The sequence below is a fragment of the Podarcis filfolensis genome (assembly GCF_964270895.1).
Source record: "Podarcis filfolensis genome assembly, chromosome: 13".
NCBI lineage: Eukaryota > Metazoa > Chordata > Lepidosauria > Squamata > Lacertidae > Podarcis > Podarcis filfolensis.
In genome coordinates this window covers 21,552,239-21,568,950 of record NC_139615.1, presented here as the reverse complement: position 1 = coordinate 21,568,950, position 16,712 = coordinate 21,552,239, and the positions used below count along the sequence as shown (strand labels likewise).

General features: G+C 39.6%; 3 protein-coding genes across 5 annotated transcripts in view; 1 reads left to right on the top strand and 2 right to left on the bottom strand.

Annotated features, from left to right (window-relative positions):
• Positions 1-16,712, top strand: part of LOC310746579 (vomeronasal type-2 receptor 26-like) — a 239,622-nt gene that overhangs the window by 211,519 nt on the left and 11,391 nt on the right. The window lies entirely within an intron of this gene.
• LOC310746596 (vomeronasal type-2 receptor 26-like) lies at positions 390-1,800 on the bottom strand. Its single transcript, XM_083580524.1, has one exon. It carries the CDS (start codon positions 1,305-1,307, stop codon positions 405-407), a length of 903 nt encoding a protein of 300 aa, XP_083436650.1. The 5' UTR covers positions 1,308-1,800; the 3' UTR covers positions 390-404.
• On the bottom strand, positions 10,134-15,480 carry LOC310748565 (vomeronasal type-2 receptor 26-like). Its single transcript, XM_083584417.1, has 4 exons — positions 14,707-15,480; positions 14,280-14,522; positions 12,717-12,843; positions 10,134-11,071 (listed from the first exon to the last, which is right to left on the bottom strand). The coding sequence occupies exons 1-4, from the start codon at positions 15,421-15,423 to the stop codon at positions 10,149-10,151; spliced, it is 2,010 nt and encodes a 669-aa protein (XP_083440543.1). The 5' UTR covers positions 15,424-15,480; the 3' UTR covers positions 10,134-10,148.

Here is a 16,712-nt window from a genome sequence, read left to right as displayed (position 1 = left end):
TCCTCATTGTGGCTCACCTGCTACCGTCATTATATATCTTTAGGCACCAGGCAAAATCTGTCCAGGCCATGCACAATCATTATTTGGCTAAATTCTCTGAATCCTTACTCTTAGAGTTTAAGTTACACAACTCTGCTCAACTCTGTGTTATAGGTTCATGGGTTGCAAGATGACTTGCTCTAAATAATTCAAGTGTATGGTCACATGTATATACATAAGGAGATCTTGCTACAGAGTGCAAGGGTTTTGTTTTTTAGGAAAGAGAGTGTGTATGTATGTTTAAAAGATAGAGAGCTCCAAAGAAAATTGAAATAGAACAGATCTACCTACAAAAAAAAATTCATAAACACCGAAACAACCAAATATCCATTGGTTGTGCAGACTAGAGCAAAACACACCCACATTCATCCAGCCTTTCGTCTTATCAGCTGTTCCTTATCGTTCAGTTCAGGCCTTAAAACAATGATATAGCATTTAGGGAAAAAGATGCACCCCAGCACCCCAGCACTGGAGGCTAAGATAGAAAAGATCTCCACAGCTACCATGTATTTTCCTTTAGTGCTCAGGTAGGAGGGAATAAAGGATAACCAAACACTGCAAAAGACCAACATGCTGAAAGTGATGAACTTGGCTTCATTGAAACTGTCAGGCAACTTCCTGGCAAGAAAAGCCACACTGAAACTGGCCATAGCCAGAAAGCCCATGTAACCAAGGGCACAGTAAAACATAGTTACAGAACCCTCATTGCATTCTAGAACAATTTCTCCATAAGTTGAGTGCTTATCGACATCTGGGAATGGGGGAGAAAATGCCAACCACATAATACAAATGGTTGCTTGAATAAAGGAGCAGGAAATCACAATGGAGTTGGCCAGCCTCTTCCCCACCCATTTCCTCATCCTGGATCCTGGTTTGGTGGCCATGAAAGCCAGAATCACTGTGATCGTTTTTGCCAGCACACAAGAAACAGCCACGGAGAAGATGATGCCAAAAACAGGTTGTCGCAGAAGACATGTCACCTTCTGAGGCTGTCCAATGAATAGCAATGCACAAAGGAAGCAGAGCAGGAGGGAGAGGAGGAGCATGTAGGTGAGGTCCCGGTTGTTGGCTTTGACAATGGGAGTGTTGTGGTGCTTCAGAAACATCCCTAGCACCAGAGCTGTGATGATTGAAGAGGAAAGCGAAAAAGAGGCTAAACTGATCCCCAAAGGTTCTTCATAAGACAAGAAGCTTATTTCCTTCAGAATACATAAATCCTGTTTTTTGTTGGGATAGTATTCATCTGGACATTTAAAACAGTCATTCATATCTGAAGAAGAAGCAATTAGTTATGAGGTTTATATTGGTGTCCCAAACCATACAATCCATGCTAATGTTGCATAGATTAAAGTTTATGTAATCCTGTCATCCCAAGAGACTCCAAGCAATGATTTATCTATGAGATTTGGGCATTTTTGAATATATACAACAAAACCTCAGATGTAGTGCTTTACCTAGGACAATTTTACACCAGGACCTGATTTTCCTCTGCCAAGGCAGTTTATCATGAAGGTTCAAGAGATTTCAATAAAGAATTCTGCTCTTTTTAATTTTGCTTTACTCTTTATGCCTTTAAAACAAAATCTTAATCAAAGGTGAATCAAAATGTAAGCTTCCTTCTCAACTAATACATTGTGCTCTCTTCTGATGTCACACCTTTCTCTGTCTCCCTCCGGCAACTGGAGGAGAAAAGGACAGAGGGTGAAGAAGGTGTGAAGGCCGCTCCCTGCAAGGCCCTTTCCACCTGGCATAGGAGGTTGGTCCCACATTCACCCAGCCCTACTATGTTGAATATGTATTCTGCAGTTGACCTCCTTTGAAATGTTTTTTCTTTGAAATCATTAAGATAATATTTTCGTTTGCTGTTATGTTGCTTTGACTGCATACTCTATATCCAACTTTCTTCAGATTGTTTTATTTCTGTTTTATTGATTCAATAAGCTGTAAAGCGTTTTGAGATTTTTCTTAAAAATATAAAGCGGTATAGAAAAATAAAAAAATAAAAAATTAGATAGAGACCTCTTGGTATGGGGGGGTATACAGATTCAATCAATCAATCAATCAACGGGGTGTGAGTGAAGAGGTGCCCTTTCGCCACCCTTTGGACCAACTGGGAAACTCAACAAACCAATTGCTCCTCAAACTGGGTGTGCAGCTGAATAGTTGTGGGGAGCCTGAGGAAGAACCAACCCCGAACCAACCCCCCTGTGCCTGTCCATAAGACTAGGGTGATGTCCACTGTTTCCAGGATCTCTTCTCATTGCTAGACTTTTTTAGCTGAGCTGACAGTTTGTTTGGACCCTACGTGAGGACCCAGAGGCTAAGAGGCAGAGTATGTCAGAAGTAAAATGTGTGTGTGTGTGTGTGTGTGTGTGTGTGTAAATGTAACATTTTTATATGCAACTGTGTATTTTATATAAACAAAGATTCCAGAAGCCAAACCCCTTGTTCTCCTTTTACGAGACAACAGGCTTGGGGAAGGTGAATATGAACCACAGAGGCCATAATCTTCCAAGCCTATCTCAACTTCCCTATTGTTGAGCTGATAAACTATTAGTCACACTGCATTTGTGGATCTGAATGAGATTTCAAGAGGAGATTCCTTATAAACACAGAAACTCATACAAGGAAGACAGGTAAAACCAACCCTTCTTTCTGCCTGTTCTGAGGTCACGGGATGAAGATGAGGCAAGGAGGACATGGGCCGATCAGCTCACATTCAACACAAGGGCAAATTATTCCACCAAGGAAACCAGGTTGGATTTTTGCATCTTCAACAAGGCCCTCTGCATCACTCAGACTTACCATTCCCCCCCATTTTTTCTTTTTTTTAAAAAAGAATAAAACCGGTAACCATATTGTATGCATATATTTATGCTTATTCCCATTCCTCTGGATTACTGGCCATCTGCTTCCTATTTCTGTATGTGATGTTGCTTACCCATCTGGTCTGAAATCTTCTCTTCTGGACAGGGAGTGCAATCGTAGCAACAAAATGGCTCCCCCTCCTTCATTTTCTTGCTTGAACCAGGACTGCAACTCTCACTGCATACAGAAATAGGCCTTGCCTAATCCATGAAACAAAAGAAAATATAGAGCTGGGAATCTTTATGGTTCCAGTAGAGTTGACTCCTGTTACTAGAAAAATGGGCAGAGACCTGAGAAGAATCCAACTCCCTCCCCAATCACCAAGGATGGTTCATGCTTTCTCCTGTCACCCACAATCACATTAATACATTTTCTGTAACTGAGATGTTTTCTAGATGTTCATGTCTAACATCCAGAAATAAAAACCACGAGCAGCAGATTCCAACTTTGTCTGCAGAGAGGGAAGACACTTAATGAAAGGAAAGGTCTTAAAGTATGACAGGCATAGCAATTGTTGGTTCCTTTTACTCTCTTAGAAGGTTAAGCAGGAGAAGCCTCAAAGGCACACAAACAAACAAAAAAGCAGTTGCAGGGCCGGCTTTTGACTGCTCACCATAAGCAAATCAGAACCATGCATTCTTCATATGATGGTTGCTCTTTGCAAATTTGCATAGATCATCCCATCCCTAGCTTGTGTTTATGTCTGTCTCTTTCTCTCTCTGTACGTGTGTGTGTGTGTGTGTATGTGTGTATGTGTGTGTGTGTGTGTGAGAGAGAGAGAGAGAGATTTTATTTCCTTTTTTAACCAAAAGGTACAGGACAGGAGAAGAATTCTAAATCGGTTTCTTGTTTGAGAAGGAAAGAAGTAAAAAGAAATGCTTGTAATTGCCTTTTTCATTGGGCATTAGGAAGATGATAGAGTTAGTGTTTTAAATAGTGAAGTTCTGGTTTGATAGAGGCAAGCAAGAAATAATGTTTTCCACTTGATGGAAAGGTGAGGAACAAAAGAGGAGATTCTACCTGGTTTTCTGACTTCCTTCATTTTCATAGAGCTGGTTTCAACCACGCTGCCGAAGATTATTTCATAAATAAAATGAATAAAGGTTACATATACAGGGGTACCTCGGGTTATGAACTTAATTCGTTCTGGACGTCCGTTCTTAACCTGTGGTGTGCTTTCGCTAATGGGGCCTCCTACTGACGCCGCAACGCGGCACACGATTTCCGTTCTCATCCTGGGGCGAAGTTTGTAACCCGAGGTACTACTGTACTTTGGTCTTATTGATGGAATTTTGAATGTTTTGAATGAAGATGATCTTAAGTGATATTCAAAGATGGGGTGCTCTGAACTGATACAATGAAATCAATGTGCATGACAAGCTTTGGATCTCAACCAAAGATCATCATTTGACATATATTCAAAGCAAAAAATAAATATATTTATTTATATATTTATTTATTCATCATATATATTTCTTTATCATATTTATTTATTTATTTATTTATTTATTCATCACATATATTATATATTCATTCAATATATTTATTTATTCATCTATCAAAATCTCAAAAAAAAAAATTCTTAAAATAATAATTATCTGTAACACTACCGTGGTGAATAAGTTCATGATGTGTAATTTCCCTGACCAGCTCAAGAATTCTTTATACATCACAAAATCATTGCGGTCAAGTGAAATGATGTTTACAAACAGTACTGAAGTCAATGTTCATTCCAAACTGGAAATCTCCCTACCTTGTTAAACCGCCTTTGCCATGTTATAGCATCTTCATGGATGGTGAACACTTGATGCAAAGAAGTCTGGCGATCCATCCTCCCAACTTTAATTTTATGAAAGGATTGGTTTAAGGAAACAATCCAATTAATAACATCCAATCCAACTTTCAACTCCCCATTCTGGTTAAAGGAAACCTCATCTCCAGCACTATTATTAAATAATACACCTCTGAGGAAATGATGGAACTATATTTGAAAAAGGAAATGAGAAGAAGAGGATGTGTATCAGTCTTACAAATATATTCAGTGGCAACAGTCTCAAAAAAGAACAAACAAAGAAACCAAAAAAGATCAGGGAGATAATTTATTGAACAAACCATGGACTATTTCAGCACCCATGATATGGTGCCCTATTGCAAGAGAAAATTTGCTTCATTACCTGCCATGGCTGTTGATTTTGAAATGACAACTGCCCTTGGTCCTTTAACATTCTTGATTTCAATCTCCATGAGAACATGTCATGAACAGCATGTGCCATGGCATAAACAGCCATGTAGATACTGTAGCTATGGCCAATCATGTTCAATTCGAAGAAAGGCCCAGGAAGAGTCCCCACGTTCTCATCTCCAGTGCAGATATCCCCATCCATATCTTCTGCACTTGTACTTGGGAATGAACAGGCAAATGCCTGCTGCCAGAAATCCTTGATGAAATAATCTTCTTTTGAGGTGGCAGGTTTTCTACTGGCAGTAAATTGTTGAAATCCTGATATATCATTGGAATGAATTGCAAAGGACAGAGCCCCGTGGATTATTTCTTTATCCCAAGTCCTTTGATAAACGAGAGAAGTCAGCTCCACCTGGGCTGTCATTATCCACACTATACCCTTTGGGTTACTTTTCACATCTTCTTGCTCAGATAAATATGGAAGCCATCTCAGAAATATCATAGAATAAGATTCTCCATAGAGGACTATCACATTGGCTTTGCTACTCATTACTTTATCATATATTTTTGCACCCTGCTGTATTAAGTCTTTAAGATCAGTGACAAGAGACAATTTGGATACTCTCTCTATAAAGGCAAAACAAATGCCACTAGAAGTAAACATTGGAACCACGGCTTGCACAAATCTTTCTCCGTTCTCAAGATCCATAGTAAAAAGTCCAACCCAGGTCCACCTGAAATGCAGAAGTAAGGAGAGAATCCCCTTATACTGCAGGACTTCCTGTGGGACCATTTGGTAGAAGGAAAGGCCTGGAGTTTTATCCTCCATGACTGGAGCAGGGCTATATATAAGCTAAAAGGGATTGCAGTGGGGGGGGGGGGAGAGAATAGGAATAGTTTTATGAATATATTCAGTCATTTTTATTCAACATTTAAGTTACCTTTGGAGTAAGGACCATGTTGCTCCATCACTCAATACAAGATGCTGAAAATAATAATACTGAAAGTATTTTGTGTTACTGTTGCCAATTAAGCGTACACACCAAATAAAAGTGAAAATTGGAGGTTGAAGACTGTCACTATAAAGAAGAACAAGAAAGGTACCATGTTTCCAAGAAAAGAAGTGTCCTGCTGTATTTAAACCCTGGACACTCTACATTGTTGTAGCTTTCTTTTTCAGTCAAAACACATCTCCCAGCTTCTGTTATAACATGGGCTTATACTCCCGGCATAAAGGCACACAGACACCCTTCTGCCAACATTTTGCATGCCCATGTTGATCCTATGCTACGGCACCACAAATCCTTAGTAAATGCAAATTTCCTTCATAAAGACATACATACACCCTTCTGCCTTCATTCCTGCGAACACAATGTGGGCATAAAATCAACTTCATGTAGTACAGTCTAGTAGATATTCAATACCACATGTGGGTTAATTTTAGCATAGTCCCATAAATTCTCATCTAAATTTTCCTTTGATGGGATTTATGCTCCATAACTTTTCACTCCACTTCTGAGAAGCACAATCCCAAAGCTGCCATTTTCCACTCCCACTCAATCACCATCATTTCAATCTCCTTGTATTAAATTTGTGAGGCAGTTATGTTTACAACCCTGAGACTTTTGTACATTTACCCCCAAAAGATTGGTGACTGAATGGAAATCAACCTGCATCATTAGCCTCTCCTCAAATTAAAAGTATTTATTTCGTGTGTTTTTTCCAAATCGTATCAATAAATTCAAAATCGTATCCCCTGTATAAAAGTCTTGCTGTGGTATTGAAGCTTATGCTTTATTCACCATATTTTGGCTTCTGCACCACAAGGTGAAATATGGCAGGCAATGCAACCATGGAAGGAAAACAACAACTTTAAATCCATGATGCTCAGCACAGAGAGAACATGTCACGAACAGCATGTGCCATGGCATAAACAGCCATGTAGATACTGTAGCTGTGGCCAATCTTGTTCATTTCAAAGAAAGGCCCAGGAAGAGTCCCCACGTTCTCATCTCCAGTGCAGATATCCCCATCCACATCTTCTGCACCTGTACCTGGAAATGAACAGGCAAAGGCCTGCTGCCAGAAGTCCTTGATGAAATAATCTTCTTTTGAGGTGGCAGGTTTTCTGGCGGCAGTAAATTGTTGAAATCCTGATATGTCATTGGAGTGAATTGCGAAGGACAGAGCCCCGTCGATTATTTCTTTATCCCAAGTCCTTTGATAAATGAGAGAAGTCAGCTCCACCTGGGCTGTCAATATCCACACTGTACCCTTTGGGTTAATATTCCCATCTTCTTGCTCAGATAAATATGGAAGCCATCTCAGAAATATCATAGAATAAGATTCTCTGTAGAAGTTCATCACATTGGCTTTGCTACTCATTACTTTATCACATATTTTTCCACCCTGCTGTAATAAGTCTTTAAGATCAGTGACAAGAGATAATTTGGATACTCTCTCTATAAAGGCAAAACAAATGCCACTAGAAGTAAACATTGGAACCACAGTTTGAACAAATCTTTCTCCATTCTCAAGATCCATGGTAAGGAGTCCAACCCAGGTCCACCTGAAATGCAGAAGTAAGGAGAGAATCCCCTCATACTGCAGGGCTTCCTGTGGGACCATTTGGTAGAAGGAAAGGCCTGGAGTTTTATCCTCCATGATTGGAGCAGGGCTATATATAAGCTAAAAGGGATTGCAGTGGGGGGGGGGAGAGAATAGGAATAGTTTTATGAATATATTCAGTCATTTTTATTCAACATTTCAAGTTACCTTTTGAGTAAGGACCGTGTTGCTCCATCACTCAATACAAGATGGATACATTATACCTGTGGAATATTATAGATATCCAAGACTGTTGCAGCATGAAGAGAGGTTAGGGGGTCCAGTCCCCCAATGACTGCTATCAAATGATGATGGATGTCACATTTGTAGTTGGGGACCATTCTGTTTGGGCTGGACATTAGCAGCATTGTAGCATGATAGGTCCCTTTTGCAATGAAATAGCTGTCAAATATGTGGAAGCCCAAGGTGGTATTGGGTAAGATCTGAGGGTTGTCATTGATCTCCTTCACTGCAAATGCCAAAGCTAGGATGTGCTGGTAATTCTTAGTCACTACTCTGAAATACGAATTGCATTCTATATCAAAAAGATATCTCTCATTTTATAAATCACAATTATTGATTTCTTATCATTGTTTGCTTTATGAAATAGTAGAGTATTTTAAACCACATTTGTGGATGCAGTCCAGGGTAGTGTACAAAATTGCTTGGTTTTTGTTTTTCAGTAAGCCTATTAACCCCCTTTTATGTGTTAAAAACATTTTTTAAACTCTGGAACATATAAAGGAAGAATACAAAATCTATCACATATCACTGAGATTCCTTTCCCTGTTAAGATGGACCACAACAGATTTCAAAATAGATATGGAACTAGTCTATGCAAGCCTATATTAGTCAGTGAAAGAAATTTATATTTATCATATTCTATTATCTTGCTATGGGGAACAAGGGACATATCCTTAATTGAATTCTTTATGCTTTCTATGTTCAAAAATCCATATGCCATAGCTTTCAATATTCAGAGAAAAAAGCTAAGAAAAACAGAAAAAAGAGATAAAAGAAAGAGCAACTCCTTACGCAAGCTCTTCAGGCAATGCCTGTGGGGGTTCTTTAGTGAAGGCTAATGCATTGGAAATGATGAAGCTGTGAGAAGCTAAGCCACCAAGGATGAGGTCTCCTGACCGGTGATACTTGTGAAGTGGAAGGTGTGGATCATGGACATGACACTTCACCATGTGAGTCTTGCATGTCATTTCAGGAAGCAGTGTCAGCAGCAAAATAGCAAATGTAGCCATCCTGAGTCTGAAGGCAAATATTCACTTGAGAAACATGACATTCTTTTCACTGAAAATTCCATTATTTGAATGTCACCAGCTGATTTAAATGTTCATTCAGTTTTCAAATAGGCCAGAACCCTGAAGCTTAAACACCACTACACCCTAGCAGTAGTTATAAATTCTAATGGGTATATTGACTAAATAACAACTTTCAATTTCTTTCCTATTCAAATTCCACAGGGGGTTCAACATGCAACATAATTAATAATAGTAATTGCTGTAATAACAGAGGGAAATAATTACAAAGTCAAGGTTGGGGTTCCTCTGTGTAATTGCAGAAGGAAACTTGTTTGTTACATCTGAAGATTTCCTCTTTCCTTCCATCTACTTCAGTATCAAAGGATGCTTTGGCTTGGATGAGTACTTGAAAGGTAACTTTTAGGTGAGATCACAGCAATGTGTTATATAAGGGTCTGCCTACGAAGATTGTTTGGAAACTACAGCTAGTGTAGAATTCAGTGGCCAGGTTGCTCACAGGTGCAAGAATGTTTGAGCATATAACAACAATAATGGCACAACTGCCACACTACCCGTTAGTTTCCAGGCCAAATAAAAGTGCTGTTTTTTCCAATGAAGCCTTCAGTTGTTCAGGATCACAAAGCCACAAGGACTGCCTCTCCCCAAAGGAACTGACCCAGACCATGTGCTCATCATATGAGGCCCTTCTTCCTGTGCCTGCTCCACAAGAGATCCAGAGGGTGGCAACACGAGAACAGGCCTTTTTTGCAGTGATTCCCTATTTGTGGAGTGCTCTCCTCATTGTGGCTCACCTGCTACCGTCATTATATATCTTTAGGCACCAGGCAAAATCTGTCCAGGCCATGCACAATCATTATTTGGCTAAATTCTCTGAATCCTTACTCTTAGAGTTTAAGTTACACAACTCTGCTCAACTCTGTGTTATAGGTTCATGGGTTGCAAGATGACTTGCTCTAAATAATTCAAGTGTATGGTCACATGTATATACATAAGGAGATCTTGCTACAGAGTGCAAGGGTTTTGTTTTTTAGGAAAGAGAGTGTGTATGTATGTTTAAAAGATAGAGAGCTCCAAAGAAAATTGAAATAGAACAGATCTACCTACAAAAAAAAATTCATAAACACCGAAACAACCAAATATCCATTGGTTGTGCAGACTAGAGCAAAACACACCCACATTCATCCAGCCTTTCGTCTTATCAGCTGTTCCTTATCGTTCAGTTCAGGCCTTAAAACAATGATATAGCATTTAGGGAAAAAGATGCACCCCAGCACCCCAGCACTGGAGGCTAAGATAGAAAAGATCTCCACAGCTACCATGTATTTTCCTTTAGTGCTCAGGTAGGAGGGAATAAAGGATAACCAAACACTGCAAAAGACCAACATGCTGAAAGTGATGAACTTGGCTTCATTGAAACTGTCAGGCAACTTCCTGGCAAGAAAAGCCACACTGAAACTGGCCATAGCCAGAAAGCCCATGTAACCAAGGGCACAGTAAAACATAGTTACAGAACCCTCATTGCATTCTAGAACAATTTCTCCATAAGTTGAGTGCTTATCGACATCTGGGAATGGGGGAGAAAATGCCAACCACATAATACAAATGGTTGCTTGAATAAAGGAGCAGGAAATCACAATGGAGTTGGCCAGCCTCTTCCCCACCCATTTCCTCATCCTGGATCCTGGTTTGGTGGCCATGAAAGCCAGAATCACTGTGATCGTTTTTGCCAGCACACAAGAAACAGCCACGGAGAAGATGATGCCAAAAACAGGTTGTCGCAGAAGACATGTCACCTTCTGAGGCTGTCCAATGAATAGCAATGCACAAAGGAAGCAGAGCAGGAGGGAGAGGAGGAGCATGTAGGTGAGGTCCCGGTTGTTGGCTTTGACAATGGGAGTGTTGTGGTGCTTCAGAAACATCCCTAGCACCAGAGCTGTGATGATTGAAGAGGAAAGCGAAAAAGAGGCTAAACTGATCCCCAAAGGTTCTTCATAAGACAAGAAGCTTATTTCCTTCAGAATACATAAATCCTGTTTTTTGTTGGGATAGTATTCATCTGGACATTTAAAACAGTCATTCATATCTGAAGAAGAAGCAATTAGTTATGAGGTTTATATTGGTGTCCCAAACCATACAATCCATGCTAATGTTGCATAGATTAAAGTTTATGTAATCCTGTCATCCCAAGAGACTCCAAGCAATGATTTATCTATGAGATTTGGGCATTTTTGAATATATACAACAAAACCTCAGATGTAGTGCTTTACCTAGGACAATTTTACACCAGGACCTGATTTTCCTCTGCCAAGGCAGTTTATCATGAAGGTTCAAGAGATTTCAATAAAGAATTCTGCTCTTTTTAATTTTGCTTTACTCTTTATGCCTTTAAAACAAAATCTTAATCAAAGGTGAATCAAAATGTAAGCTTCCTTCTCAACTAATACATTGTGCTCTCTTCTGATGTCACACCTTTCTCTGTCTCCCTCCGGCAACTGGAGGAGAAAAGGACAGAGGGTGAAGAAGGTGTGAAGGCCGCTCCCTGCAAGGCCCTTTCCACCTGGCATAGGAGGTTGGTCCCACATTCACCCAGCCCTACTATGTTGAATATGTATTCTGCAGTTGACCTCCTTTGAAATGTTTTTTCTTTGAAATCATTAAGATAATATTTTCGTTTGCTGTTATGTTGCTTTGACTGCATACTCTATATCCAACTTTCTTCAGATTGTTTTATTTCTGTTTTATTGATTCAATAAGCTGTAAAGCGTTTTGAGATTTTTCTTAAAAATATAAAGCGGTATAGAAAAATAAAAAAATAAAAAATTAGATAGAGACCTCTTGGTATGGGGGGGTATACAGATTCAATCAATCAATCAATCAACGGGGTGTGAGTGAAGAGGTGCCCTTTCGCCACCCTTTGGACCAACTGGGAAACTCAACAAACCAATTGCTCCTCAAACTGGGTGTGCAGCTGAATAGTTGTGGGGAGCCTGAGGAAGAACCAACCCCGAACCAACCCCCCTGTGCCTGTCCATAAGACTAGGGTGATGTCCACTGTTTCCAGGATCTCTTCTCATTGCTAGACTTTTTTAGCTGAGCTGACAGTTTGTTTGGACCCTACGTGAGGACCCAGAGGCTAAGAGGCAGAGTATGTCAGAAGTAAAATGTGTGTGTGTGTGTGTGTGTGTAAATGTAACATTTTTATATGCAACTGTGTATTTTATATAAACAAAGATTCCAGAAGCCAAACCCCTTGTTCTCCTTTTACGAGACAACAGGCTTGGGGAAGGTGAATATGAACCACAGAGGCCATAATCTTCCAAGCCTATCTCAACTTCCCTATTGTTGAGCTGATAAACTATTAGTCACACTGCATTTGTGGATCTGAATGAGATTTCAAGAGGAGATTCCTTATAAACACAGAAACTCATACAAGGAAGACAGGTAAAACCAACCCTTCTTTTTGCCTGTTCTGAGGTCACGGGATGAAGATGAGGCAAGGAGGACATGGGCCGATCAGCTCACATTCAACACAAGGGCAAATTATTCCACCAAGGAAACCAGGTTGGATTTTTGCATCTTCAACAAGGCCCTCTGCATCACTCAGACTTACCATTCCCCCCCATTTTTTCTTTTTTTTAAAAAAGAATAAAACCGGTAACCATATTGTATGCATATATTTATGCTTATTCCCATTCCTCTGGATTACTGGCCATCTGCTTCCTATTTCTGTATGTGATGTTGCTTACCCATCTGGTCTGAAATCTTCTCTTCTGGACAGGGAGTGCAATCGTAGCAACAAAATGGCTCCCCCTCCTTCATTTTCTTGCTTGAACCAGGACTGCAACTCTCACTGCATACAGAAATAGGCCTTGCCTAATCCATGAAACAAAAGAAAATATAGAGCTGGGAATCTTTATGGTTCCAGTAGAGTTGACTCCTGTTACTAGAAAAATGGGCAGAGACCTGAGAAGAATCCAACTCCCTCCCCAATCACCAAGGATGGTTCATGCTTTCTCCTGTCACCCACAATCACATTAATACATTTTCTGTAACTGAGATGTTTTCTAGATGTTCATGTCTAACATCCAGAAATAAAAACCACGAGCAGCAGATTCCAACTTTGTCTGCAGAGAGGGAAGACACTTAATGAAAGGAAAGGTCTTAAAGTATGACAGGCATAGCAATTGTTGGTTCCTTTTACTCTCTTAGAAGGTTAAGCAGGAGAAGCCTCAAAGGCACACAAACAAACAAAAAAGCAGTTGCAGGGCCGGCTTTTGACTGCTCACCATAAGCAAATCAGAACCATGCATTCTTCATATGATGGTTGCTCTTTGCAAATTTGCATAGATCATCCCATCCCTAGCTTGTGTTTATGTCTGTCTCTTTCTCTCTCTGTACGTGTGTGTGTGTGTGTATGTGTGTATGTGTGTGTGTGTGTGAGAGAGAGAGAGAGAGAGAGAGATTTTATTTCCTTTTTTAACCAAAAGGTACAGGACAGGAGAAGAATTCTAAATCGGTTTCTTGTTTGAGAAGGAAAGAAGTAAAAAGAAATGCTTGTAATTGCCTTTTTCATTGGGCATTAGGAAGATGATAGAGTTAGTGTTTTAAATAGTGAAGTTCTGGTTTGATAGAGGCAAGCAAGAAATAATGTTTTCCACTTGATGGAAAGGTGAGGAACAAAAGAGGAGATTCTACCTGGTTTTCTGACTTCCTTCATTTTCATAGAGCTGGTTTCAACCACGCTGCCGAAGATTATTTCATAAATAAAACGAATAAAGGTTACATATACAGGGGTACCTCGGGTTATGAACTTAATTCGTTCTGGACGTCCGTTCTTAACCTGTGGTGTGCTTTCGCTAATGGGGCCTCCCACTGCCGTCGCAACGCGGCACACAATTTCCGCTCTCATTCTGGGGCGAAGTTTGTAACCCGAGGTACTACTGTACTTTGGTCTTATTGATGGAATTTTGAATGTTTTGAATGAAAATGATCTTAAGTGATATTCAAAGATGGAGTGCTCTGAACTGATACAATGAAATCAATGTGCATGACAAACTTTGGATCTCAACCAAAGATCATCATTTGACATATATTCAAAGCAAAAGATGAATATATTTAGTTCATCTATCAATTTCTCAAAAAAAAAAAATATCTTAAAAAAATAATTATCTGTAACACTACCGTGGTGAATAAGTTCATGAAGTGTAATTTCCCTGACCAGTTCAAGAATTCTTCATACATCACAAAATCATTGCGGTCAAGTGAAATGATGTTTACAAACAGTACTGAAGTCAATGTTCATTCCAAACTGGATATCTTCCTACCATGTTAAACCGCCTTTGCCATGTTATAGAGTCTTCATGGATGGTGAACACTTGATGCAAAGAAGTATGGGGATCCATCCTGCCAACTTTAATTTTATGAAAGGATTGGTTTAGGGAAACAATCCAATTAATAACATCCAACCCAACTTTCAACTCCCCATTCTGGTTAAAGGAAACCTCATCTCCAGCACTATTATTAAATAATACACCTCTGAGGAAATGATGGAACTATATTTGAAAAAGGAAATCAGAAGAAGAGGATGTGTATCAGTCTAACATATATATTCAGTGGCAACAGTCTAACTAAGAACAGAAAAAAGAAACAAAAATCAGGGAGATAATTAAATGAGTCATGGACTATTTGACACCAATATTATGGTGCCCTATTGCAAGAAAAAAATGGCTTCATTACCTGCCATGGCTGTTGATTTTGAAATGACAACTGCCCTTGGTCCTTTAACATTCTTGATTTCAGTCTCCATGAGAACATGTCATGAACAGCCTGTGCCATGGCATAAACAGCCATGTAGATACTGTAGCTGTGGCCAATCATGTTCATTTCAAAGAAAGGCCCAGGAAGAGTCCCCATGTTCTCATCTCCGGTGCAGATATCCCCATCCACATCTTCTGCACTTGTACTTGGGAATGAACAGGCAAATGCCTGCTGCCAGAAATCCTTGATGAAATAATCTTCTTTTGAGGTGGCAGGTTTTCTACTGGAAGTAAATTGTTGAAATCCTGATATGTCATTGGAGTGAATTGCGAAGGACAGAGCCCCGTGGATTATTTCTTTATCCCAAGTCCTTTGATAAACGAGAGAAGTCAGCTCCACCTGGGCTGTCATAATCCACACTGTACCCTTTGGGTTAATTTTCACATGTTCTTGCTCAGATAAATATGGAAGCCATCTCAGAAATATCATAGAATAAGATTCTCCATAGAAGATCATCACATTGGCTTTGCTACTCATTACTTTATCATATATTTTTGCACCTTGCTGTAATAAGTCTTTAAGATCAGTGACAAGAGATAATTTGGATACTCTCTCTATAAAGGCAAAACAAATGCCACTAGAAGTAAACATTGGAACCACGACTTGCACAAATCTTTCTCCATTCTCAAGATCCATGGTAAGGAGACCAACCCAGGTCCACCTGAAATGCAGAAGTAAGGAGAGAATCCCCTCATACTGCAGGGCTTCCTGTGGGACCATTTGGTAGAAGGAAAGGCCTGGAGTTTTATCCTCCATTATTGGAGCAGGGCTATATATAAGCTAAAAGGGATTGCAGTGGGGGGGGGGAGAGAATAGGAATAGTTTTATGAATATATTCAGTCATTTTTATTCAACATTTCAAGTTACCTTTGGAGTAAGGACCATGTTGCTCCATCACTCAATACAAGATGCTGAAAATAATAATACTGAAATACGTCTTGAGTCTTTTGTGTTACTGTTGCCAATTAAGCGTACACACCAAATAAAAGTGAAAATTGGAGGTTGAAGTCTGTCACTATAAAGAAGAACAAGAAAGGTACCATGTTTCCAAGAAAAGAAGTGTCCTGCTGTATTTAAACCCTGGACACTCTACATTGTTGTAGCTTTCTTTTTCAGTCAAAACACATTTACCAGCTTCTGTTATAACATGGGCTTATACTCCCGGCATAAAGACACACAGACACCCTTCTCCCAACATTTTGCATGCCCATGTTGATCCGATGCTACGGCACCACAAATCCTTAGTAAATGCAAATTTCCTTCATAAAGACATACATACACCCTTCTGCCTTCATTCCTGCAAAAACAATGTGGGCATAAAATCAACTTATATAGTACAGTCTAGTGGATATTCAATACCACATGTGGGTTAATTTTAGCATAGTCCCATGAGCTCTCATCTAATTTTTCCTTCAATGGGATTTATGCTCCATAACTTTTCACTCCACTTCTGAGAAGCACAATCCCAAAGCTGCCATTTTCCACTCCCACTCAATCACAATCATTTCAATCTCCTTGTATTAAATTTGTGAGGCAGTTATGTTTACAACCCTGAGACTTTTGTACATTTACCCCCAAAAGATTGGTGACTGAATGGAAATCAACCTGCATCATTAGCCTCTCCTCAAATTAAAAGTATTTATTTCGTGTGTTTTTTCCAAATCGTATCAATAAATTCAAAATCATATCCCCTGTATAAGAGTCCTGCTGTGGTATTTAAGCTTATGCTTTATTCACCACACCAGTTCACATATTTTGGACTCTGCACCACAAGGTGAAATATGGCAGGCAACGCAACCATGGAAGGAAAACAACAACTTTAAATCCATCATGCTCAGCACAGAGATGGATACATTATACCTGTGGAATTTTATAGATATCCAAGACTGTTGCAGCATGAAGAGAGGTTAGGGGATCCAGTCCCC